This window comes from Scardinius erythrophthalmus (genome assembly GCF_964197995.2).
Source record: "Scardinius erythrophthalmus genome assembly, chromosome: 19".
Taxonomy (NCBI): Eukaryota; Metazoa; Chordata; class Actinopteri; order Cypriniformes; family Leuciscidae; genus Scardinius; species Scardinius erythrophthalmus.
In genome coordinates, this window is record NC_138239.1 from 28,857,748 (window position 1) to 28,885,626 (window position 27,879).

Consider the following 27,879-nt stretch of genomic DNA (forward strand, 5'->3'; position numbering starts at 1 on the left):
GGAATTTCGACATACTTCAGACAGGAAGGAGGCGCGTTTTCGCACATGCGCAGTACAGGTCGTGTTTCCGGTACGGATCGAGTAGTGACAGGGCTCATTGCTTAAATATATATAAGCTTCTTTGGTGTTTCCATGGTTTCTACTAAATAAAACCAGAAATCGAGGGTAACGCGGATATGATCCGGTATGACACAGTCCGTGTCCTGGTTAAAACTGCTTATTTAAACTTTCTTATTTGGCATAATGCAAGAACACAAATCAACAAAATACATAACATTGTTTTAGTTGTTTTGGATATTATGATCCAAAAATCATACATAGTGTGCCTTTAAACTAAACTGTTAAACTGCTACTCAACCATGTTAGTGTTCCGAAATAATTATGTCCAAACATATAACACTATTGATTTAGATGGAGATGGTACAACAAAATTGTGTATCTGGAGGGGCTGGGTTTAAAATATTGATTTCTTGATTTAAATTGAATCTCATTTTGATTAACCGTTATCGATTCTTAAATCAAGGCATCAATCTTTTAGGCTATATTGTTAAGTTGATGAATGAACAAAATTTTGAACAAACCATTGTCGAGGAGAAAAGTCTTGTCTATTTTAATCATAAGAGATTTTTTTTATTAAAATCAGCATTTGCAAGTAAATATTCTTCAAGGTTTTATTTTATTTTTTTCCACTGCTGTCCACCTTACTAACTTGAATTATTACAAATCTGACACTACAATAAAAACAAAATTAGCTCAAAATTAAAACTAAAAAATGCTGAAACTTTACCAAAAATTATTTTATAATGTCTAAAATATGTACCTGAATGCATACTGAAGCAACTGACCCAGGGCCAGGGGAACAGTTCATTTGCTCCATATAGAGCCATAAGGCCATCTAGTGGTAAGTAGTATGTATGAAAAATAATAATAATAATAATGTATTTACCCCACAAGAGGTCGGCAGAGACACCCAATGTGAGAGTTTGTGCATGAAATGTTATTTTGCATATTAAGTTACAGAATGTGAAGAATGTGCTTACATTTTATTATTAAATTAAAGATACAATATAATATATATATATATATATATAAAATTCTCAAAAAAATGTGCATTAAAAATGTAAAAATGAAATGATACAAGTGATATTTCTGGACAGAAAAACTACATAATTAAGTATAACCGTAGGGCTTGAATGTTTTGTTAGAGATACGGGAGGAGAGGATGAGGGTTTATTGCTGTTCTCTTTGGGTGGCCGACTGCCTACTAGTCAACAAAAACATATTATTGAGTGATTATTAAGTGTTTTTGACTCATTATTTTGATCAAGAGCACATGTTGAAGGCCATGTGAACCAAAAGAGCAACTTAGTATCAGTGAAGAGATGCCACCCGCAAACAACTTCAGCTAAAATCCCATTCTTTCCCGCGTGACATTCCCTCACAGTAACGTTAGGCCTAACTAACGTTACTTCTACAGTTGGTTGATGAATGAAATATTTCATCACCATCCTATAATTCACAATAAGCTTTGTTACTTTTGATATGTAGCACAGTCTCAGCTTTCAAATTGTATTATGAAATTCAAACAATAATTACCGTTTTGGCGCTCTTTAATGGCTGACACCATGGCGTGACATCGCTTACCGCTGTCGGGTCCTCCTCCTCGAAATTAGGACCCCAAGCAAATGCAATGATGCAATAGGGGTTAAGCGGAACGCCCAACGTTCGAACCGGAAAACGGGTATAAACATTTCCGGTTTGCATTACCGTACGCATCTGCAGCGGTAGGTGATCTCTGAGGTAACTTATTTTGCGCTTTTTTTAGAATACAATTCTTATTTCTGTTTTAGTTAAAAAGTCACGAATGCTTAAGTATCAGAAAAATTTTTTTTATAAAAAAATAAAACGCAGTCTTCATTTGATTGTTTTAATCGTCTGCAAGCAAATATAAAAGGTTAAACTACTATGATAGCATACAAGTCTAAACGAACTTACTGATAGTTAGCTAACTCTACATCGGGTGCCATTACCAAAAGCTACATATACTAACTTACATACCTTCATAATCATGAATAAATGAGGAGGCTTAAAAACTTAAATCCTTTATTTAACGGAGTACTCGGGGCTCTGGAAGTCCGTTTGGCAATACGATGTACATCTGAAATGGATAGAATGGGTAGCTCCTGTAAACACCTGCTATAAAAGGTCACCATTCCTACGCTGTGTTTACCCCTGGTTTACCTCAGTAGCTGACGACCGGAAGTAGTTATACCCGTTTTGTAGAACCCGGAAGTATGTTGCGCATAACCCCTATTACATTTAATAGACACCCTCTTTTGCGCCTGTTTAAAAATCCTACAAAATCATATGATAAATACTGATTGAACAACGTTATAATGACCATTAATGTCATTAATATATTTAGCTTGTGTACTAACACTGTTCGTCTCCTCCGCTTTACTACTAGTTACAGCACGAAATAAACATGAATGAACACGGGTATAATGGAAGAAACATAATCTGTATCTTGTCTCATATAATCACCCAATCAGCGTTTCAACCGCACAGACAGATGTCAATAAAACAGCTTATGTTACATTTACCCCAAGAAAAAAACATGACCACAAACGTGTTAGTCGGCTGGAAAAATTAACTTTAGAGGAGCATTTTGGTAAACTACATTGCATATTAGATTTTATAATAAATCTGCCATATATGACTGACACCATTAATGTTTATATTTAAAAAAAAAAAAAAAAGTAGTAACATAATTTTGATTAAAAAGTTATTATAACAATATTTGTATAAAAAAAAAACATTTTGTGTAATTTAAATGTAAGTAGCCTATAGCAATCAGTTAATTTTAACCTTTAATTGTATAGTAATGTAAGCTACCAACAGGAGTTTCCTGTATATTTTACATTAGTTGAGAGATGTTTTTCCTTGAGAATATTTTCCATGTACCTGATTGGCCCTAATTGACAATGAATTGAATCGCAAGCTTGTGAATTTATATATAATCGAATCATGAAATGTATGTCAATACCCAGCCCTAGTATCTAGCATAATATGACTAGCAATTCTGTTTACAGTCAAATTAGCGCACAGTAATTAAGTGTTGTACTAAATATTTCTTCTTCGGAGCTCCAATTTTGTTCCATTTGTTGTTACAAATGTATTAACTCAGCTATTTTAATAAAATGTTATAAACATCTTTATTATGAAACCAAAGGCCACTTGACAGTTCTTCAGACCAACAATTTGTGTACAAAAATCAGAAAGCTAATGAAACCCACAAAAATACAGTACATAAATAATCATATTACACTATATGGCAAATCAAACGTCATTGGTTTCAGTGCTGTGCTTCTGTTTCACTAATTCCCTGATTGCACTGAACTCTTGCCGTGTATTTCAGTGACTGTGCCACTTCTGTAACAGAGCAACATTGGACAAAAGGGAGGACCAATTAATATCCTATACGTATGAAAGTGGCTGTGTACAAAATGTTTAGATGTTTGTTTTGAACGTGATCTGTTCACTGTGTTTCAATAAAGAGATGATTAATGTGTGGTCCCCACCTTCTTCCTCCTGAACTGGTTTGCGCAACCAAAAGAAAAAAGCAAAACAGGGTCTTTCCCACTTAATGTGTGGAAAAAAAATAAACCTTTACAGGTTTCCATGATTACTTTTCTTAAGATAAAATCTCACAGTAGGCATCACACTTTAATCTAAATAAATCTGACGGAAATATTTTAAAGTCAAACAAAAGACGCACTAACGCACACCCACATCTTTGTGAATCTCATGAAAACATTGATTCATTTTGAACACACACACTCACACACACAAAATGCATAAAGAAAATGAGACCTATTTTAGGACCATTATGCCTCTTTTTTTTTTGCATTGTGACAATTTCAAGACAGTTAATCATTTATTCTGTAATGCAATAAAAAATCACTTACTGTAGTACAGTAATAAAAATAAAGGGATAGAACATATACTACCACAATATATACAATAACTGTACAATTTATATACTTTTTTAATATTACAGTAATGAACATTGTAGAGGGGGACAGTAATGTCACAATGCAAAAAAAGAATACCTTCGTATTCTTCATGCAAAACATTCCCTTGATTATGATTTTGGGGTTCAATACGACACTAGCGTTTGTGAACAGTTTTCGTGAGACTCACTCATCATACGTGTCCATCTAATGCCCTGGAAAAACTATGAGTGTGCTGGAGGCGGATGAAACCCCCGATCAGTGCAGCATTTTGCAGTGGCACCAGGAAATTCATGTACAGTAAATGAGGGAAGGAGGTGCAGCACCTCCTCAAGACAAGGCAACATCACTGTCATTGTGCATAAGTGAACATACAGTAGCAGCCAGACATCTTCAGTGTCATCGAATCCCTCATGAAACAACTACAGCTGCTGACCCGTTGCTTTTATTTCAGTCCTTTCATTCAGCTAGAATCCAAAACAGCAGAGGTGTGAATCTATGGTGCCCCTGAAGGGACATGGTGATGGGAGGAAAAATTAGATTCCAGGCTTTGCTTTCTTCCAGAGGAACGGAAACATTTTGCAGGGCGAAAGCAAAGTTTCTCGTGGCAAAGCAAAGACAACGCAAAAGAATCGAAATATAAGTTTTCCTCCCATCTCATATTTATTTGTTCCATAATCCCTTTAGGAGCTCTGTAGTAAATCTCACAAAACGCATCAAGAATATATTTGATCCCAAATTCAAAAGAAAAAATTAAGAAGTTATATTTTGCATGAAAGAAAATGTTTGGTTTTAGGATTTAGATTTATTTTCATGACAGCAAAAAAAAAAAAATCTTTCTCATTACTGTAATGTGAAAAAGACATGTTATGCTGTGCTGAAATTTACGCCAATTTATTTTTAAATTAGTTTTTTTACTGCAATAGAGTAACTACAAAAAAAAATCGAAAAAAATGTAAATAATAATAAAAAAATTGTCTAAAAGATATTTTCACAATGCAAAAAAATCTTAATGGTCCTAAGACACAGACCTCATTTTCTTTATGCAAAATATGGGTAACACTTTACAATAAGGTTTCATTTGTTAACATTAGTTAATTACATTAGTTAATAAACTCAAATTAAACAATACTTATACAGCATTTACTAATCTTAGGTAATGTTATTAAAATAAAAAGTGGTATCTGTTAACATTAATTAATGCACTGTGAACTAACATGTTTTTATTAACGAACATCAACTAAGGTTAATAGATGTTGTAAAAACATATGGTTCATAGTTACTTCATAATGCATTAACTAATGTAAACAAATGAGACCTTATTGTAAAGTGTTACCAAAATATGATTTCTTATTTGTCCTTTGGTTGTTTTGTGAAATTCTCCCAGCGGAGCATAAATGTGCCCTTTGAGTTTGAGATGTCGGTCTTAAATAACAAACCTGTGATTCTGTGATCAGCTGCTGTAAACAGTTGGACCAAATACAAAATACAATCAAATTCCATGTGAAAAAAAACAACAACAACAACAACAAAAAACAGCAAACCGGCCATGACGTGGCGCGGCGTTACCGCACGGATTCCTCTGATACATATAAGGCAACTGGAGTTAGACATCAACAGAGAGATCCCGCTACATTTCTCCTTCCTCGTCCTCGTCCTCTTTCTCCGGTAGCTGCATCTTGAGCCACCCCTCGGCGGAGTGGCCGTGCTTCTTCTGGTGGCGTTTGTAATTGTCCCAGTGTCCTGTGGTGTAGCCGCACTCCTGGCATTTAAAGGGCTTCTCGCCGGTGTGCCGCAGCATGTGGCGTTTCAGGTTCATGCTCTGGTTGCAGCTGTAACTGCACACGCTGCACTGGAACGGCTTGGCGCCCGAGTGGATGCGCTCGTGCCGTTTGAGATTGGCCAAGTTCCCGCAGGCGTAGTCGCACGCGTGGCATTTGTACGGCTTCTCGCCCGTGTGCACGCGGTGGTGCCGCTTGAGGTTGTCGAAGTGGGCGGACGCGTAGTTGCACTGCGGGCACTTGTAGGGCTTCTCGCCGCTGTGAGTCTTCATGTGGCGGGCGAGGTGGTTGGGGTACTGTGTGACGAACGGGCACGACGTGCACGAGTACAGCTTGTCGTCTTTCTCCGGGCTGGTGGGCGAGCTTTTGGACAACATGTCTAATGTGCATTTGCTGCAGATTTGCGCCGTCGCGCCCTCCTCGTCCTCCAGCACCGCGCCGCACACGCGACACGTGAAGGGGAATAGCAGCTCGGGTAGAGGGTCCGACTCTTTGGCCAGACTCTCGGTGTGCAGCAGGGCAGGGGGGTGGCGGTCCGTTCGTAGGGTGTCGTAGCTTTGGAGGAAGTCGGAGTCGTTGCTGATGTGCAGAGTGAGGTCAGACACCACCGACTCTGAAAGACAAGGAAAAACAACAAAAAAAGCTGAAGGGCTATTTTCCTCTTTTGAGCGAACCCAGTTTTAGGAACCCAACACTTTCTACTTCCCTTTACTTCACACTGCACTTCCTCTTTTTTCTTGCAGCATGAAGCGCTCAAAGTGCAAAGTGTCGTGAGCAAGTAGAAATACACCAGCAAGAAACCTGCAGTTTTGAAGGGAACAGGTGCTTCTTTGTTCACTTTAAAACACTCAAAAGCCGTCAGAATATCGGAGATGTTTCCTCAAGGAATCTGTATTCCTGTTTAGTACTGATAATCGAATAAAGGCAAATAAATGAGTAGTTATAGTTATCAAGAAATGGCATTCATAACACATTTTACTTCTGTAATATGACACATTTGTGAGTGAAACAAGAAAAGATATTAAGGGTCGCACTTTTTATCCATCAGGAATTGACAGGAAAAGTCTGTTTCAAATCAGATCTGAACTGAGTTTGCAGTGGATTGGGGGGGAACACCACCAGCACACATTTTTTTGTAGGTTTTGAACTGGGACTGAGAGTGAGTTTCATCCTCCAGAGTATCTCCACATGTGCCAGTGCTAACTCTTCTTGTTCACATCTGTCCTTATTTAACATTATTATAACTAGTATTTTTGGCATTTGTACATGTATTATGAAAGGTCAGTATAAGTGAGAGGGGAACAGGATCAGGAAACGACCAAAAGCTGGGACTCAAACTCAAATTTGGGTAAGTGCAAATCTTCTGATAAAATCAAAATTGTAATTTTAAAACATGATTTTCCAGGTTAGCTGTGCTTGTTTATAAGGCTGCACAAATGTGTCTCTTAAAGTATGTGATTGTATATCAATAAATATCACTATAATATTAATAACAATATTAAAATTAAACATATAACATTATTATTATCGTATATTTCACATTAAAATCTAGCATTTAAGATTTATTTTTTTACAAAATTGTGTGATTATATTTCAATATGGCTATTAAATAATAATAATCATTATTATTACTAAATAAAAAGATAAAAATTACTGTATATATACAAAATGGGGTCATTCCAAGTCAAATCAATAAAATTTCAGAAACTTCACCAGCTCAAATGTTTAATTTTGTAAATATTTTTTTATGAAGAAAGACAAACATAAATAGCGATGAAAGCCAAAATATTAAATGTATCCACTATTTTAAATGAGTCCACCCCGCAAGATTACTGTTCATGAGCCTCGTCTGAAATGCAAAGGGGGAGGAGTTTCTGTAATTTATAGTAATATTTTCAAAACCACTAAGAAATCAAGTTTTAAATATAATTCTTTTGAAGTGTTGGTGCTTAATGTAAAAATATATAGTATAAATGATAAATCACATCTGAGATTTGTGCTGGCTACTGTATACAGGCCACCAGGGCACCATACAGACTTTATCAAAGAATTTGCGGACTTTCTATCAGAATTAATATTGACTGCAGATAAAGTACTAATTGTTGGTGATTTTAATATACACATCGATAATGAAAAAGATGCATTGGTATTGGCATTTAAAGACATTGTAAACTCTATTGGAGTTAGACAACACGTGTCAGGACTACTCATTGTCGTAATCATAATCTAATATTATCACACGGAATAGATGTTGATGCCGTTGAAATTCTGCAGCAGAGCGATGACATCTCAGATCATTATCTAGTCTTGTGTAAACTTCATTTAGCCAAGGCTGCAAAGCCGACTCCGTGTTTCAAATATGTTAGACCTATCACTTCTGCCACTAAAGATTGCTTTATCAATAAACTTCCTGATCAGTTTCATCATCTCAGCATCCCGGATAGCTTTGAAGAACTAGATATTGCAACAGAAAGTTTTAACTCTCTCTTTTCCAGCACTTTAGACACAGTTGCTCCGTTGCGCTTAAAGAAGATTAAAGAAAATAGTCCAACGCCGTGGTACAACGAGCACACTCGGGCCCTTAAGAGAGCAGCCACCAGAAAAATGGAGCGCAACTGGAAGAAAACAAAACTAGAGGTATTTCGCATTTCATGGAAGGAGAGCTCGATTACTTACAGAGAGGCTTTAAAAGCTGCTAGATCTGCTTATTTTTCAACCCTATTAGAAGAAAATAAACATAATCCTAGGTATTTATTTGAAACAGTGGCTTAACTAACGAAAAAGAAAGCTTCAAGCCCAGAAGTTTCCAAGCAACACAGCAGTAATGACTTTATGAACTTCTTCACTTATAAGACTGATAATATCAGGGAGAAAATTATAACTATGCAACCGTCTACTACAGTATAGCATCAGGCAGTGCATTGTAGTCTCCTGGAGGGAAAATTTGATTCGTTCGTTGTTATAGAAGAGGAAGAATTTACTAAACTCGTTAAATCATCTAAATCTACAACATGTATGTTAGACCCTATACCGACTAATCTACTGAAAGAAATACTTCCAGAGGTCATAGATCCTCTTCTTAATCATTAATTCATCTTTGTCTCTAAGATACGTACCAAAAACCTTTAAGCTGGCTATGATTAAACCGCTTGTTAAAAAAACGCAATTTGATCCTACAGAATTAGTCAATTACAGGCCGATCTCGAATCTACCTTTTCTGTCAAAGATATTAGAAAAGGCAGTATCCTCACAACTGTGTTCCTTTCTTGAAAGAAATGATATCTGCGAGGATTTACAGTCCGGGTTTAGACCGTACCATAGTACTGAGACTGCCCTCATTAGAGTCACAAATGATTTGCTCTTATCATCCGATCGTGGTTGTGTCTCTCTATTAGTGTTACTCGATCTTAGTGCTGCATTTGACACCATTGACCACAACATTCTTTTAAATAGACTCGAAAATTATGTTGGCATTAGTGGAATTGCACTAGCATGGTTTAAATCATACTTATCTGACCGTTATCAGTTTGTAGCAGTAAATGAAGAGATGTCTCATCGATCACAAGTTCAGTATGGCGTACCACAAGGCTCAGTACTAGGACCACTGCAGTTCACTCTGTACATGCTACCATTAGGAGATATCATTAGGAAACATGGAATTAGCTTCCACTGTTATGCCGACGATACTCAGCTCTATATTTCTTCAAAACCTAACGAAACTTACCAATTCACAAAATTAACGGAATGCATAGCTGATATAAAAATTCGTAATTTCCTACTACTTAATCTGACCGCCATCTGCGTTTCTGACAGGTTCGCGTTTAAAGTCTGTGTAGAGAGAATGGTGTCGTCTTAGCGGCCCCTAATTTAATAACAAATGATCGTTGCGATGGAAGCAAATCAATCAAAACTAACTTTAGCTGGAATATAACTTTATTAAAGAACCGCTATAAAGCCAAAACAATCTCTGTTACCTTAAATTATACGTTTATCTCTGTAAAGCTGCTTTGAAACAATCTCCATTGTTAAAAGCGCTATATAAATGAAGATGACTTGACTTGACTTTGTAGAGGGCGGAGGGGTATTAAGATTCATTTAATACTTCTTGAGTTACAGGCATGCAAACTTGGGGCAAAAAAACACAAGAAGTGCTTTTCCCCATTTTTTAACTGTCACCGTTGGCATATAATGCGACAAAAATTGCTAAAGTGAACAGATTTTACTAATAGACCAACCAATCTCCGTATACAAATAAAATAATGATGCATGATTTTGATAATGATATGATAATGATTTTTTAAAGTCATTTTTACTTCCCCTGTAATTTGGCTTCAAATCTCAGGTGAAAATTGTTATTTTGACCCCCCTTTTGGCTTTCTTCTTCATTTATGTATTTCTTCCACCAAAAAAAAAAATTATCATAAAGTTGAGCTGACACGGAATGACCCAATAAGAAATCACTACTATTACTATTACTATTAATACTAAGCCAGATTTGATAAAGCTATATCACAATTTCGGTTTTACTTCGATTATTCGTGCAGCCCTAACGTGCACTGACGAATCATTCACAATAACAGCAGGAGCATTCATTGAAAAGTAAGAACAACGTGGTGGATTAAACAAATACCTTCCGTTAAGGCTGTAGATTTGTCCTCCTTGTGGCTCATCATGTGTTTCTTTAAAGAGTGGCTGTTGTTCCCACGGAAGTCGCACTCGCCGCAGTTGAGCTCTTTCTCCTGCGTGTGCATGCGCTGGTGTCTCTTCAGGTTGCCCAGAGAGTTGCACGCGAACGTGCAGAACTCGCATTTGTACGGTTTTTCGCCGGTGTGCGTGCGCACGTGTCTCTGCAGGTTCACCAGCTGGGCGGAGGCGTACGAGCAGTGCTGGCACTGGTACGGCTTCTCGCCGTTGTGCGTTTTCATGTGCCGCTTCAAGTGATTAGAGTAACGTGAGCTGAAACTGCACAGTTTGCACGCGTATGTTTTACTGGCGCTCTCATCGGTCGCGGATCTGCCTCGGTGGATCCTCCCCTGTGCGCTGTGGGCCGGGTGGGCCTCCTCTAACGGCCTGTCCTGGCGGTCGGCGTCTCCGCCCTCGGCTCCGCACTGGAGGCAGTGCAGGGCGAGGTCCAGCGTCCCGCTCAGGGGGTCGGCGAGCAGCTGCCCGCACTGCCTGCAGGACAGGTATGGTGTGAACGTGGCATCCGGGCCCATCTCCTCACGCTCGCTCTCCGTGTCTCGCGGGTCCTCGAAGTCGCTCTCGATGCCGAGCCGGTTGTAGCTGGAGCAGTCCTCGTCGCTGAAGCCGTACACCGGCATTCCCATGTCGGCAGTGACGGAGTCTGTCGGGAGATCACAAGATGCTGTGTTATACAGTGCTTAAAACTGTTTTCTTTACATGGGAAATTGAGGCAAAACATATCAAAGGTTTCATGCTTTAAAAGATATATTAATAATATAACATAATTAGTGCTGGGCAACGATTAACCGCATCCAAAATAAAAGTGTGTGCTTACATAATATATGTGTGTGTACTGTGTATAATTATTTTGTATATATAAGTACACACACATGTATGTATATATTTAAGAAAATTTGTATTTATATATAAAATATTTATATATAAAATGAATTGTGTATAAATATACAGTATATACATGCAAATATTTCTTAAATATATATATGTGTATATTTATATATACAAAATAATTATACACAGTACACACATATATATTATGTAAACAAACTTTTATTTTGGATGTGATTAATCATTGCCTAGCACTAAATATAATGTAATAATAATAATAAAATATTTTATTAATTATTTATTAATAATAATAATAATAATAATAAAAAACATTTTTACAATTTAGTTTGGAATAAAGTATGGAATAGCATAGCAAAATACAGAACACTCGTATATAGATGACCTGAGATGAACTATAAGCTGCAATAATTTATGAGGTGTTTATTCATAACAAAATTACAGTAAAGTAGAGCTGCACAATTCTGGATAAAACGAAAATCTTTTTTTTGTTTTGTTTCAAATACAGATCACGATTCTCCCACGAACAGACAACTAAACAAAATAACATGTAATTTACTAGAGATTCTGATAAAATGTTAATTGCTGCACTCTATTTAAAAAGTTGAATTAATCTGAATTCATTATTTTTAACATCGTTAAGAAAGAATGATTCAATGACTCTTAAATTCTTCACTTGTTTCATTACTGGATGAATCAGCGTTTTTGAACGAATCTCTTGAATAAATGATTCAATGACAAATACATGTTTTCAACGATATATGTAATCGTTATTTGAAGCGCCAAGTCACTTTCAGAAGTTGATTTGCTCTATTTTGATCGCTATTGTAGACATGTGTTTTTATCTGAACAATAAACTTTTATACCAGTACTTCTGTGATAATATGAATATTTGTAACACAGAAATAACAATAATGTGTGTTTTAAAAGACTGCTTGCGAAGCTGTTTCATACCTATACATGGTAACCGCTCTCTCTGGGTCAACACAGATTTGAAAGAAGATATTTTGAAGAATGTCGGTAATCAAACAGTTGAGGGACCCCATTGACTTCAATACCGACGTTCATCAAAATATCTTCGTGTTCAGCAGAAGAAAGGAATTCATTCAGGTTTGGAACAACTTGAGGGTGAGTAAATGATGACAATTTAAATGTTTGGGTGAACTAACCCTTTAATCTGGCAAATGCTTGGCTGAACTATGGAATAGTACAGCAAAATACTGTAATTTAAGATGAATTAAAGTAATTCATGTACATCACTGACCTGAGTCCCTCTCAAAACCAACAATCCTGTAGTCATTTTCTCCAAAGCCCAGCTCCTGTCCGAGGAGGAAGTCACTCTCCAGGACGAGGTTTTCCTGATTGCCAACCGCTGCACCATCTTCAGCTCCCACTGCAATAAAACCAGTACAACATCACAGCCTGTGTTATACAGTTATAGCCTACGTCTTTACCATGCTGGAATCAATCTGATAATCACATCACTCTTAAACATGAAACTAAAAAGTAAGTATTCATTTTGAGATTCTCAATATTGGGAAAATAACCATGTCCACTTGGATGACTCCTGAGTCATAGTCCACTAAATCTACTAGCAAACGTGTCAAAGGTTGGCACACATTTGGTTCCTAAAAAGCTTTGGTGGATTTTTCAGACTTTCAGAGTGAATATTGTGTAACATATTCATTTAACCATTATATTGGTTGTCATTTAGCAGCATCTTTTGATTTCGGCATTGGCAATTGAACACTAAATTTAAAAAAAATTCTGACTAACTATAAATATAACATTCTAGAGGACATCTCAGATGCGTTTGTCTGATAATTATTCTCAGTCATATAAAAGGGGATCAGCCAATGATAACGGGATTTAAACAGTGACGAGACTGATGGTTAACAACACTACGGCTACATGAGCTCTGGACAGAGGAAAAAATATGATAGGATAGGATTGAATGAAGGAGGAAGGAACAGTGAAGAGACACTAGATAAACAGAGGGTTTTGGGTCAGAGATGGGTCAAGCCCGAGCCCCGCAGCAGGAACAGGGGGATCTGTCCAGAGGAAACGGAGTGAGGAAAGAATGACGACAGAAGAAGGGGAAGGCGTTATGTTTTCACTGAGATAGAACCGAGCTTGGCTGATTCTTAAAGACACGTAAATCAATATTAAACGAGAGCTTTTGGAAAGAGATTCTGCTCACTTAGTCAAGGCATCTCATTTAAACCTTATATAAAAGCTAGAGAGGAACTAAAAAAGAGCTGTTTTTTCTTAACGGACACAGCAAAAGGAAAGACATGCCCAAGGTTAAACTTGTGCATATTCATTTTGAAAGAAATGAAAATTAACACTTAGGCTATTTCAACAGAAAGTACTGAAAAAGCAAGTTAACAAGAGCGAAAATATAATATATTGCAAATAAGCAAACCAGAGTAAAAAAAAATATAGAAACCAAGGACATATGACTCTAACAAAACATATCTACAACAAAAGTGTTTCATAAACACATTCTGATCTGACATTACATTATTTAGTCTAAATGTGTGTCAATATTGTAAAAAAAAAGTGTGTCAGTATGAAAACTACATTATGAGATTACAAAGCATTACAGTCAAATTGTCAGTTTATTGTAGACTAGTCATGGTTGGCCATGTGAATAGTTATAGTCTCAAAACAATGTCCACACACACACACACACACACACACACACACACACACACAAATGTATGCTCTTGTTGATTTTTGTCAACAGAAAGAATCACAATCACACTTATTTCAACAGTAAAATAAATGAAAATCAGGCATTATTTTCAAGAAATAACAGAAAATAGAGTTAAACTGTGAATTGAGGTGGAATCAAGTGAGATAGAAGTCCAGACTTACATTTGACAGGCTGTGGGTTGGACTGTTTTCTTCTGGGCATTTTTCTTAATGTGTCTGTTAATAATCAGCAGTTCCCTGTTGAGCTGGTCTTCATCACCATCACCTTCCTCTTCCTCATTTTTCTCTTCCTCTCACGAACAAAGAGTTCCTCAATTCCCTCATAAACCCCGAATTAAACACGTTTTATCATATGTATCCCTAAAAATCATATTCAAACAGGCAAACAACTGAAACTCTTGTTATTATTTATGTTAGCGTGAGCTAAAATTAAACTACAAACATAATACACAGACAGGACTGTAGAAACACTGTCATTTAAGATAGTATGACCCACATCGCAAGATGACGTCTGTAGCCTGATTTTAATCCACATCGATGAAAAAAAAAAAAAAAGATATTTTGGATGTAATTCGTGTTTATCCTGATATCAGTTGTAGGCTAACTAGCATGACTAGCTAGCCCAAAAAGAGAACATACAATAAAAGTCCAGTGTTTATAACCACTGGACAGCCAGCAGCGGGAACATCAACGTCTCTCCATGGGGAATTATTCGTCCATGTCGATTTGTATCCCTGCGAAGTGTCTCCATGAGTTGAAGAAGTGAAAGTGTGCAAGTTTCATTGCTGCTGGTGTTGTGATGGGAATGTGCAGCACAGGAAGTGATTGAAAGAGTTCAGTGTGAAACAGAGAAACCGCGACATCTACTGGAAGATCAAAGTATAGCAGCGCTCTATCTATCTATCTATCTATCTATCTATCTATCTATCTATCTATCTATCTATCTATCTATCTATCTATCTATCTATCTGTCTGTCTGTCTGTCTGTCTGTCTGTCTGTCTGTCTGTCTGTCTGAAATATAATGTTACAATTTTAAATACTAATATTAATAAATATTATAATATATAAATTTTAATTGTAATAGATTTAATATATGTATATTCTATCTATCTATCTATCTATCTATCTATCTATCTATCTATCTATCTATCTATCTATCTATCTATCTATCTATCTATATATTTAATATAATATGAAATGTCTGCCTCTTTAAGAACCAACAGACAAAACTCATGGTTTTTCCATTTTCCGTTTATTGGAAAGTAGGATTGAGAATAAGAATATTAATAAACTTCGCTTCTAACCTTTGCAGTGAAATACAGTATTTAAACTACATTCTTTATCTATTGCCCAAAACTACAGCGATGTGTAGCTAATTTACTGTACATAACTTCATCAAAACTTCTCACTTAGGGAACAAAGAAGAAAAAAAAAGTTTTTTTTAAACACATTACAATTTCAGGGTAGACATATGCTTCTACTAATAGAAACGTTACTAAGTTTGGTATAGAAATGCCACACACCAAACCATTTCTACGAACACAGGTGAACTGGTTCTCATGTAAACCAATCTGTTGAACAATCAACTCTTCGAGGGTCTGAAACATTTAATAAAACAGTGCTAATACTTAAAGCACAAAACAAGCCATTGATATACAGTTCACTGTGGTTAGAAATTATTAATGCATAATATAAGGCCACTTTTGTGGCTGACGATGAATTTATTGTTATAATTTACATGTATTAATAAGAAATGCCACATTTATTATTATTGTTCATCCTCTTTCAATGAAACACATTCACGCAACAAATCCATATACACACATCTAAACCGCTGTATATCTGGCTGCCAGTGTCTGAACTCCACAATCATATTCATAGCACCAGTAGCTCCTCCTGTGATTATAGTTTATGTAATAGGTAAAGAGGTATGCTCATTGTCCAGGACATTGTTCTTAATTGGAGTATACTACTGAATACCCGTATACTACCTTACGATTCCCGACTTGGCTGAGGGAGCTGAGAGGTTTACATTAATATTGCCTTTAATGCTCGTCTTGAATATCAGAAGATGAGCTGATATCCGCTGACGGGTCTGATGACAGACCATGGGTTCCTGATGATGCCTTGGTTAAACCTTGATGATGCTGAGGGAGGACGATGTCCTTTGGAACTACAAAAGAGTAAAAATGGTCAGAGATTAGAAAAAAATCAATAAAATACTGAGGCAAGATTGAATATGGTTGAACTGCACGTATAATACTATACTTCTATTTTTACAGCATTTATGTGAATTTTCCATAACACTTTACAATAAACTGACAATTCAAATATTTCTAAAGCTTTTAACAATTTTAGTCAAAGTTAATTTCAGCATTTACTAATACATTATTCAAGTTAAAAGTTAATATTATTCGTAATTGACATGAACTAACAATGAATGAATTTTGTATTTGTATGCTATAACTTCTGCTATAATATTAATACATACTGTTGCAATTGTACTATATACAAATTGTATTAATAAGGTTAGTTAATGCATACCTAATGCATGAGCGTAGTTTGCGAGTTGCGACTGGAAGATACTACGATATAGTTTTACAAATAAATGATATTTTCAACTTGAAAGTAAATATGCATATAATGTGGGTCTTTTTAAGTGGTTGTTTTTTAAAAATAAATTAATAAATAGTTATGCTGTGATGAATCTGCATTTTGGAAGATAACAGCCGAACTGTTTTAAAGCAGAGGGAGAGTAATTTTTCACTCCTTTATTTGCTTAATAAAAAATAAAAATATATTTATATATATATACTTAGCCCTTACAAGTAATCTTGTACCTTATTGTAAAGTGTTACCAAATTTTCTGCATATGAAATTCCTGTATGACATCGTCTTATTAAATTATGCAGTGTACAGTACTTTATACCACAATGATACATGCAATATTCAAACATACAGTTAAAGTATGTTTCTACATTGACGTCCTTTGGAAAAGTAGCTGTGTGTTTTGAGAGAATCAAATATTTTATGTTGTGTACTTATGGACAATGAGAATGAATATCACAATATTATTATAGACTTCCTTATTTAACCTTACATTCCAATGTGAAGAGTCAATCAAGAGTAATTTAAGGTGTGATTTTTGACATCTCTGCATGACTTGATCAGACTATAGAGTTAAGACATACAGTATTTACATAAAACTGAATTTAAAAATGCTAAATAATTTTATTTGATTAATATTTGCTGAATGCATATTGTTTTAACACTTTATAATAGGTATACAGTAATAAAGTACTTACAAATCATTTTCAAACCATTAGTTTATAGTTAATTATAGTCTTTGTTTCTAATATACTATATGGATAGGATAAATATTGTTTAATTAGCATATGCAAAGAGTTGTTTTTTTTTAATGCTTTGTTAACAACGTATTAACCATATAAGTGATGTACAGTATTTCAGCCCAGTAGTAAAGGGAGCTGTTAATGGTTATTATGAGTAAATAGAACTTTCCCACTTTAGATTAGGGCACAGACAATCAGAAAATGTCATTAATTAAGTGATTTAAACTATACTTTCTTGGACATTAATTACATTAATATTAAGTGTTCCTTAAAATTTGTACAAATACATTAAAATTATCAGTTGGATTCGGATACAAAGCATAAAAGAACATCTAACTCTTAACATACAAGCTAATTAAACAATAATTTGTAAATTACAGTGACTAAAGAACTCTATAGTTTACTCTGTATTCAATACTTTTATCCCTTAAAATTAATAGTTGATCACCCAAATTAAATTTTTTTAAGGTTTTTTCCTATAAAAATAGCTTGAATGTAACTACACCATTGCTTTATTTACTATCCGCGGACTCATGAATATGCTAATTAGCCCCGCCTCCACTCACTCACACCAGCTCAGAGATCCATTCGGCCAACTTACTGAGGTAAATGCTGCACAATCATCGCTCTTTACAACGTCAGACACTTAACGGTAATAATATGATTATCCTTATGCTTGACATTATCAAACAGCTAATAATGTGTAGCTAATGTTAAAATATATCAGGATAACATGGCTTCTTTAGAGACTCTCCTGCTTCACAGCAGTTAATGATATGCTAAAGCCCGCCGGCACGTTGACATGATTGAAGGTAGTTTGTGACGTCAGAAACACCAGCGATTTCAAATCGCGTTTTTGAGACTGTCTTGCAGTTTTAAAGAGAAAATACTCAGCAATTGTGTTGACTTATGAATCTGAACATGGTTTGTCTTAAAGCATATTAAAAACACTACATAGACATATAAACAACATTAAGGCCCCCTTCATTGACATTAAACCAACAAATCAATGTTGTGGGTAAAAAAGACTGGACAAAATACACATTTTAAATTTTAATATTTTAAATACAACATTTGATGGAAAACAAACACTTATTTAAAAATAAAAAACACATGAAATTACCACTATAACCAGTAGATGGCGACAGAGGAGAACTTATTTCCATTCCCTAATATTGTTTTTTTCTTCCTCATTTTGCTTTTACATTTATATTTAGACATTATAAAACCACTACGTAAAAAATTGACTTAAATTGACTGGTAATAAATTGGCAATGAATTACACAAAGGGTACAACGAGCGCTTCTTTTATAATCACTGAAGCTGTCAGTCAGTTTAACGCAATGATTTCGGCACAGTTGCGAAAACTCCCGTTTTAATCAATGATTCTAACTAAAGTGCACAATAAATGTCTAATTCACAATGCATTTACGCTTTGTTTGTTATAATGGGTTAGGTATGTAGAACTTAAACTGGCACTAAACAGAAACTCATTCAGCGTTTTGAGGAATATTGGGCGGATTCTCACAACTAGTAACTTAAACACTTCTAATTGGACATTACTTTCAACATACATGCCAGTAATTGGCTACAATACTCAACGCTTGCAAAATCACGTTGTAAATTGACACATTTGCAGCGACTAATGCGCCAGGCTGAGGTGATGTTGGTGCGATTGACGGTGTTCCTGGCATATGCCTATTCCGCCAATGCAGAACAAACCAAGCAAAGTCTAAATCGCGCACCCCCTGGAACCTGCACACGTACCCCACCTAGGGTACACGCACCCACGGTTGGGAATGACTGGTGTAGATAATGCAGTATTCCATTGGAAACAACAGTCAGGGTTGCCAGGTCCCAGAAAAATTTCCAGCCCAAAGCCGACTCAAACCCCGCCCAAAAGGAATGAAAACCAGCCCAATTTACCCCCGTCCAATCACGGTTGAAAGCTGCGTGATTCCCATAAAGGTCCTTAATAAACATTTTGATTTTGTTTATTCTATGGTTTAAATCTTATTTTAGATGTTTATATGTATATGTGCTTATTTAAAGGAGAACTCGGCAACTCTAGCGAACTCTAGTCACTTCTTCGCTGATTTTCCCTTTTGTTGTCGCATGTTTTCCCCACGAGCTCCCCCTACAGCTGTGGGGGGGCGTATATGTCACAACACGGTCGTAAAAAACTCACTTGCGGCGGCCTCCTCCCCCCCTCTACCGCTGCTCATGTGCGTTTGATTTGATCGGAGCAAGCCAACTGAATCGTGTGGAGCTTTGTCTACCGAGGTGGGTAATCTGGTAATGCATCATACATGCGTGTGTGTTTATGTTGAATTGCCGTAAAGCGATTCGTGTTTCGCGCTCGTTCTCGTTCCCGCTTCTCACGAGACTTCCAATTTCTATTGCCGGGACGGTAGTCCCCAAGTTGCAAGGTTGGTTTTCCGCCTGGGAACGCTGGGGGGAGCGGGGAAAGTCACCAGTATCACCAGAACAGGTTGTTTAACCATCCAAATGATTTCTAGACAGTTTTATTAAGTTAAAAAAGTTACCAAGTTCTCCTTTAATTATTGAATCTGTATTATCCCTCTTCAGTTAATTACTTTTTTAAACTTTGGTACTGTTAATTCTTCTTTTACTCTGTCTTTGATTGTGATTTTCAGCACTTGGCATGATAAATTGTTTAAAATGCAAGCTACAAATATGAATGACATAGCCATCCATATAAGTCAGTTCAAGTCCAATTTGGGCTGTGAATATAGCTCTTTTCACAATACACATCGTCTCAAAGCAGCTTTACAGAAAATCATGATGTTCATAATTTATTTATTCCTTTTTGCCTTATAGTCGCATTTAGCAGATTAAAATGCTATGTCTATAAGATTGTCTTTGCCTTAAAACACGTGGTAACACTTTACAATAAAGTTCACTAGTTAACATTAGTTAACATGAACTAAGAATTAACAATACTTCTTCTGCATTTATTAATCCTAGTTAATATTAATTTAAACATTTACAAATACGTTATTAAAATCAAAGGTTGCATTTGTTAACATAAGTTAATGCACTGTGAACTAACATGAACAAACAATGAACAGCTGTATTTTTATTAACTAACATTAACAAAGATTAATAAATCACTCGCTCTTTCCGCGGTCTTTAGGTGAGATGGTCCTCACTGCAGAACATGAAATCCACTTTGCATATACCTAAACCTACCCATCTCCACCCCCTGATCCCTAAACCCACCCCTAAACCTACCAAGCTCCACCCCTTAGATCTGGATCCAACTCCGCCCCCTGGATCTCGTGTACTGCAGTGAGGTGCTACTGCTTTAGGTTGCCAGGTTTCCAAGGATTAACACACTTTCAATAAAATAATGTATTTTCATTCGTCTTTGTCTACAGATAAACATTTGGCGGCCGCGGTACATTATACAAGTACGCGGTACATTTCCCGTGACTGCATTTTCGAAATAACCCAATTGTGCGGGAAAACCACGACCCTGGCAACACTGACCACAGTGAAAGCCACAGTGTTGGTCAGTGGTGAAGGTCTCACCTTGCTGCCCAGCAGGCCTCCGTTATGGTACTCTGGAGTACTTTGGCCAGACAGCGGCTTGCTTTTCTCTTTACTGTGGTTGTTGGAATCGTTGTCTTTGATGATATCATACTGCTTACAGAAGAGCACAATCACAGCTGCAGCAAGACAGAGATCAGTTTGATTACGGGGACGCAGATCTGATACGTTTAATTAAAACAAAACACTATCTTCCATCTGGATATCACAATTGAGTTTGAAAGGACAAAAGTTTTCTTAAGGTCACTGTAAAAAAACAACAACAAAGCAATACTTAGGAGAATATTCGAAATGCAGAACAGAGAAAGTTAAAATATTGTTACAGGTTTGATACTACCATGTAAAGCCTATTGTTTCATATTTGATATGAAAATATCCAAGGCCTCGAAATTATAAACATGACCAAAACTTTGCTGATTTTTATAAAGCAAACATAAGAATAACATTTATATTGTAAGTATTATTTCAAATTGAACACTTACAGGACCGAACAAATTTGATTACTTGGTTATCCATACATCATTTTTTTAGAAAAATAATCTTAAAATGTGAGTATCAAATGTGATAAATCCAGCTTTTGAGGAACAGTTTGTGCGATAAAAACTACTACTTTAGCATTTAAATATCATGTTACAAAGACATATTATTGAGAGATATAAAGTGACAACTGATATTTATATGCATTTATGCAAGTACTGTTTTAAAGGTCTCATTGATTTACATTACAAGCTATCAGAATTTCATCTTACTTTTTGGTCATATAAATATCATCAGTTTGAGTCTCTGAATAATATTGAAATGAGCTCCATAATCTTGTGAATCATACTATATGAGCCATAAAAGCCTGATGTCAAATTCATGTCAAGTCAAATTATTTCCTTTTGTAAACAATATCACGAATATCATTGCAACCAGAATATTTTTTTTACTTATTTATAATGATTATGTTTACTTAAATCCAAGACAATGTCCTTTACCTGCCCACATTAGTAGTACAGTCATTATGATCAGTATCTCTCCAGTCTGAAGGTGTCTGGAAATGTCTAAACCCTCAACCGCAGGGTCATCTGATCAGGTAAACAAGACAACAACACATGTTAGAGGATGAAAGAGATCATTGAAGAAATGTCAGAATTAATGATGATGTTATTTATTAACAAACTCAAGAAATTAGAAAGTTTTGTGGCTTTTAGTTCATTTCAGTCATGGCAACCCTGGGAGTGTTTGGCATGCTAATGGATAAGATGACTGTTGAGTAGAAAGGATTAATGTCGGGACATGTAATGTACGTAAGACATGCTCCTGCTGTACAATATTGCGTACATGAATTAGCCGTATAGCAGATCTATACAGGTGGAGCTGGGGAAGGTGGAGGGTTTCTGAAATGCTTTAAATGCTGACCAAGTATTTGAAGGTTAAGCAGCAAGCTCATTGGCTACTGAAACAGCAGGAACCAATCAGCTGTGCCCTATAGAATGATGTGATTGCAAGCAGATTGAGTTAACGACCTAAGGATCAGCCTAGAGTTTCATGACAGAACTTTGTATGTCTGTGAGCTTTGAGCTCATGATATGCTAATGCACCAAAAAAAAAAAAAATGTCAAAGTTGTAAATAAAACAAAGCTTATTGGATTATGCTATACCAACCTGATCTCACGGGAAATCGTACATATTTTACGAATTGCCCAATTCGTATGAATTCATGCGAATGACCTACCCCTGACCCCGCCCCTAAACCTACCCATCACGTGGGTTTAGACAAATCGTACAAATTCGTACGAGTGAGGTCGTACGAATTCGTACGAATTAGCCACCTTTTTATCATTCGTACGAATTGGTCGTGAGATAGTGTTGGCTATACAAGAAAATAGAATTTAAGTCTTTCTACATCAAACGTTCATGTTTGAGTATTATTTGTAAAATTTACTAGCACTTTCTGAGTGAAAATAGTTTCAAAGTAAATCCTACACCAATTTTTAATTTTATTTTTCAGTGTAAATGATGACATACAAATCAATGAAACGTGCTGGTTGAGTCACTCAATAGCGTCTTTCACAAAAAACATGAAATGTGCTTTATAAAATGAATGACATTGTAGTAATGCTGATCTAACACACATGTTTACCTTGATCCATCATGGTGGATTGAAAATGTTCAGACTTTTTAAGCGTCCTGAAGTGAATCTTTTTGCTGGCCAGACTCTCTCCATAGAGTCCGACGGATTGGACCTGGATGATATAGTCTGTGTCCTCATCCAGATCCCAAAGTATACAAGCATGACTGGTCGTGTTCACCTCACGAATGAAACGCTGCATCAACCCGTCCTGACGCTAAAACACACGCACATACAACCGTTTAAAGATTCATTAGAGGGCACATTTATTGCAGATATTAAATGTCAGACTCCCTCGATTGCAATATAATCTCATTGTAATAACTTTGTTTGACCTGCTGGGAGATGGCAAAGCCAATTACGGTCTCTCCGTCCAGAATATTCCAGGACACGGTGGCTGAATCTGCGCGCAGGTGTGTAACAGAGACATTGACAGGAGCAGCAGGGCGGTCTGTGAAACACAAATCACCAGCATGAATCATTTCTTAGCACAACCATCTGATGCACTCAATTGAAATTAAAGCTGAAATATTCAATAAAAGATTCAGGCTCCATGAACGTCATGTTTAAAAACATTATATTAAACACGTTACTGTTGTATGCAAATGGCTGCTTGTGAGGGATTTTGAGACGCTTTGTAGTATTTATAGATCATCCTGTCTCAGCTTCCCCGAGACATCCAAGGACCAACTTGACACCGGCTCAATGAACAACTACAATAATGCAGTTCATAAATATGCAACACTTCTGTATTTAGCTGATTCACTCTGCTGGGATTTTATGCAAATGAATTCTAATATTAATTCTTCTCTTTAATGGGATAAGCGTGACTCAGTTGGTCCAAATGACTTCCAATCCACAGTGCTTTGCCAAATTTCTTTGTATGCCAAGGAGAAAAATGTGTTTGACTGGAAAAGGACATGCAGAAGGTTGTCAAACCCAACAACATATTCTTAAAATAAAAAATAACAATCCAAACAATCTAGAGAAGATAAAGACTAATGCATTGTGACACTTTTAATCATGTTTTTGCTGAACAGTATAGGGACTTTAAAACATTATAAACATTAGAAGCATGACCTTCTACTACAATATAACGACATGTAAATCTGCTTTATATGCACTATACAAAAATGGTGTGTCTTGACAATCATACAACATACCTTAGAGTCAGATAAATTAGAAATTGTGCTTTAAATGGTAAATTAGCTATTTTTTTATTAAAGTCAAAAATATTAAGTCTGAATCAAACTGACATCATAGCTACATTGCTAAAAATTAATGTTTCAATGGTCAGATAAGGTAGAAATAACTCCTGCACATTTATTGTATAGGTGTATAGATACATCAAACATTATAATGCAAAAAATACCACAAATGTACAGGGAATGGGTTGCAGAGCAACACTCGTTTGGTCTATAATTTGCAAACATATTACATACATTTTTAACATTTGCCATTTTGCTGATATCCAATAATTTCTTATACTGTATATGAAATAAAAAAGCTACCATGGGATATGACCCAGGTCAGACTTGAACCTGTATCCCTGTGAACCATAAGCTCTAATACGTCCAGATGCACATCCAAAGGCATTGACATCTTTATTTTCTTAAGTATGCTTTCTAACCAGAGCTCATGCATATATTGGCATATATTATGTCAAGAGGTAGACAGAAAACAATTCAATTACTGAGATGACCTTATGAATAAAACAGGCTAGATTGCTAATGTTACATCCTGGAGCAAAAAATAAATAAATAAAAAAGAAAGAAAAGCAAAGTGAGAAATTTGCTCATAATCAACAGAATGTTTAACATCAGTTAAACGCTTTTTTGTGAATATGCACATTTTCAGTTTTGAAACAACAGGCTTAAAAAGGCATTTTAAGGTGTCCTTGTTACAGTGTAATTATACATGTAAGTACTGAGTAATATTAATTAACTACATGTACTTACTATAGGGTTAGGACTAGATTTGGTTTAGGGTTGTAAATTTATAGAAATTACGGTTACACTTTATTTTAAGGTGTCATTGTAGTGTAATTATATATTTAAGTACTGATTAATATTAACTAACAACATGTACTTATAGGGTTAGGGTAGGATTAGAATTTGGTTGAGGTTTAGTTGCATGTATTTATGCATAATTTACTGTTATTTCTATGGTAAGTACATGTTTGTAACAAGGACACTGTAAAAAAGTGCATATTGATCATAAGTCACAAATGTACAACAGAAATAAATAGAAAAAGCATTAACCTTTAGTACTGTAGATAATAGAGCCCTACTATATCAGCAGTACACTAAACCCAATCTATGTTTCCATTTCAAAGCTAAACACGTCCTTCTTAATAATTTAGTCCCCAATAAGGCATGACTGCAACCCTAACAGGGCAATTCAGCCAGTGTTTTAGGATCAAACACAGTCTCAGAGCTCAGCAAGACCGCAAACATTGCGTCAGTATCCGCACCCATCCTTTTTATCTTGTTATTTGCCAAGAAAAGAGAAATTAAGCTAATTGTAATGTACCAAGGTCAATGCTTCATGAACATGCATCAGCTTAGAAAGCACGGTACGCTTTCTGGTAAGATTGTCTAATTAAGAATAAGTGCACTGAGAGAGCTGCCAGTCTTTCAATTAGCTGTGATCTTTGATGTAAGGTTTGGCAGGACATGGATGGCAAGCACTTTAAAAGACTTTTAGCGCATCGAAGGGTGTGCAAAATGAGATCTTCAATGACTGTAATCTATTAAGAAACAAAAATAATAGATGGATCAAATCATCTTTAATACAAGAAAGCATAGTAAAGACCGTTATTCCCCTTAAGAACATACCATATATTGCACTGGCACTTAAATGCCATGAATTGACATGCTCTAGCACAGGTCATTCTCTCAGCACTATCTATTGGCCCATTAAATCAAAGACAACGACTAACAGAGAAAAGGCAATTTCCTTAATGTCTTCCTCTGCTGGCTCGGGAAGGGCTTAGATTAAAAACACTGAAAGGATTATATAACACAGCATGCTTATAGACTGTAGTCATGATGATCAACACATGAGCGCACAAGCATAGTTGCATTTGATCTTTATTATTAGGCATACTGTAGGACATTTATTCGACAGAAGGAACATAAGTTTACTTACTCGCCCCTGCAAAGCAGATGTGGCATCCAAACAGAGATAGAACAAGGCTCATAAAAGTGAATTGGTGAATCATATCTTCCACAAGAGTTATTCCAGATGAGTGACGCCAATTTCCAAGGAAAAGTAACCTGAAGTTAACATCCCTCCGATTATCACATGATTATGAACAACGCATTTTCTTTGCTACACTGTGACGATGATAAACAGTCTAATAAACCAGCGGCATCTTCTTCTTCAGCATCCACGCAGTCTGATGTCCAACGTACCTCAATCTGTTGCCATCCGAATCCGCATCAGCTGGAGAGAAAGAGCGAGGGAGACGCTTCCTTTTGCGATTATTCTCAGTGCTTTAAGAGCTAATGAAAACACACTTTTTGTGTTTACAAAGGGACTCGAGAATCGTCAGCCTCGCCACCAGTTACATGCTCGCTGCGCGACTAATGTAACGCGTAAGCGCGCATGGCGTCCATCTCAAAGCTCGCGTTCGCCTTCCTCACTTTATGCGCTCGCTCGAGTAAGACGCTTTGAGAATAGCAATAAATCTGAGCTGCATCGCGGGCACATGACCCACAGGTGGCCAGTTACTGATTGATTCTCAGCAGTCACTCATTCACCTTCTGTAGCCGCGTGACGCACGAACCCGCACCGGGATGAATGCAGTAAAAACACCCTCACCAGATCTGTTAGACGCGATTTATGACGCCATTCAAACTTGCACGTCGATAGACCACGGCAAACATCAAGATCAGGAGAATCTCACACCGAACTGTGCGAGAGGAACAGAAGAGGCAACATTTTGACTTGATATAGTCTAAACTAAAGCTATAATAACAAAGCCATTTAAAATACTTGAATATTTCACATTAGATGTGAGAAAAGAATAGCATTCATGATTACAGAATAGAACAGATCAGGAAAGGAACAGTATAGGCCTACTGCAATAGTGTTATGAACGCACAAGAATTTCAGATAGACTGACAGAGTAATATGAACAAAATAAAAATGGCTGTAAGTATTTAGCTGATTCCCTCTGCTGGGCTTGGGAAATCATGCATATGATTTCTAATTAAGCATGACTCAGTTGGTCATAATTAGTGACAATGCAAGGTAATTTGCCAAGTCTCAGATTTTGTGTTTGACCTAAAAAGGTAGGCTATTTGTTTTTAAACCAACACCCAACAACACATTAGGTAACAACTTACAATAAGGTTCATTGGTTAACATTAGTTAACTACCTTAGTTAACATGAACTAAGAATGAAAAATACATCTACAGCATTTATTAATCTTAGTTAATATTAATTTCAACATTCACTAATACATTATTAAAATCAAAGGTTATATTTGTTAGTTTATGCACTGTGAAGTAACATGAACAAACAATGAATAGCTGTATTTTTATTAACTAACATTAACAAAGATTAATAAATACTGTAACACATGTATTGCTCATTGTTAGTTTGTGTTAGTAAATACTTTAACTAATGTTAACTAATGAACCTTATTGTAAAGTGTAACCACATATGCTTAATATAAAGCATGATTCTTTAATACAAAATTGATCAAATTTGTCAATTAAATAATGGAATAGTCTACTACGATTAAGAACCAAAACTCTACACAACCAAAAATGT

General features: G+C 36.1%; 2 protein-coding genes across 3 annotated transcripts; both read right to left on the bottom strand.

Annotated features, from left to right (window-relative positions):
• Positions 1 to 3,201: 3,201 nt before the first annotated feature.
• znf513b (zinc finger protein 513b) lies at positions 3,202 to 14,875 on the bottom strand. Its single transcript, XM_081394445.1, has 4 exons — positions 14,222 to 14,875; positions 12,606 to 12,734; positions 10,425 to 11,138; positions 3,202 to 6,407 (listed from the first exon to the last, which is right to left on the bottom strand). The coding sequence occupies exons 1-4, from the start codon at positions 14,259 to 14,261 to the stop codon at positions 5,644 to 5,646; spliced, it is 1,647 nt and encodes a 548-aa protein (XP_081250571.1). The 5' UTR covers positions 14,262 to 14,875; the 3' UTR covers positions 3,202 to 5,643.
• A 426-nt stretch (positions 14,876 to 15,301) lies between these two features.
• fndc4b (fibronectin type III domain containing 4b) lies at positions 15,302 to 26,806 on the bottom strand. Of its 2 annotated transcripts, XM_081347272.1 has the most exons (7): positions 26,513 to 26,762; positions 26,247 to 26,374; positions 23,432 to 23,547; positions 23,109 to 23,313; positions 21,961 to 22,050; positions 20,966 to 21,102; positions 15,302 to 16,233 (listed from the first exon to the last, which is right to left on the bottom strand). In XM_081347272.1, the coding sequence occupies exons 2-7, from the start codon at positions 26,317 to 26,319 to the stop codon at positions 16,192 to 16,194; spliced, it is 663 nt and encodes a 220-aa protein (XP_081203398.1). In that variant the 5' UTR covers positions 26,320 to 26,374; positions 26,513 to 26,762; the 3' UTR covers positions 15,302 to 16,191. The 2 variants fall into 2 exon arrangements, with proteins under 2 accessions (XP_081203398.1, XP_081203397.1); XM_081347271.1 differs by having other exon boundaries at positions 26,247 to 26,806.
• Between the last annotated feature and the right edge of the window lie 1,073 nt (positions 26,807 to 27,879).

What these genes read in the sequence shown, in the direction of transcription:
- fndc4b (XM_081347271.1), bottom strand. Translation starts at nt 26,319, where the DNA reads ATGATTCACCAATTCACTTTTATGAGCCTTGTTCTATCTCTGTTTGGA. An exon ending in GCTTTGCCATCTCCCAGCAG is followed by an intron (nt 23,314 to 23,431) that starts GTCAAACAAAGT and finishes CGTGTGTTTTAG; the next exon opens with CGTCAGGACGGGTTGATGCA. An exon ending in ATCCACCATGATGGATCAAG is followed by an intron (nt 22,051 to 23,108) that starts GTAAACATGTGT and finishes TTACCTGATCAG; the next exon opens with ATGACCCTGCGGTTGAGGGT.
- znf513b (XM_081394445.1), bottom strand. Translation starts at nt 14,261, where the DNA reads ATGCCCAGAAGAAAACAGTCCAACCCACAGCCTGTCAAAT. An exon ending in CAACCCACAGCCTGTCAAAT is followed by an intron (nt 12,735 to 14,221) that starts GTAAGTCTGGAC and finishes GTTTTATTGCAG; the next exon opens with TGGGAGCTGAAGATGGTGCA. An exon ending in ATCTACAGCCTTAACGGAAG is followed by an intron (nt 6,408 to 10,424) that starts GTATTTGTTTAA and finishes CTTGTCTTTCAG; the next exon opens with AGTCGGTGGTGTCTGACCTC.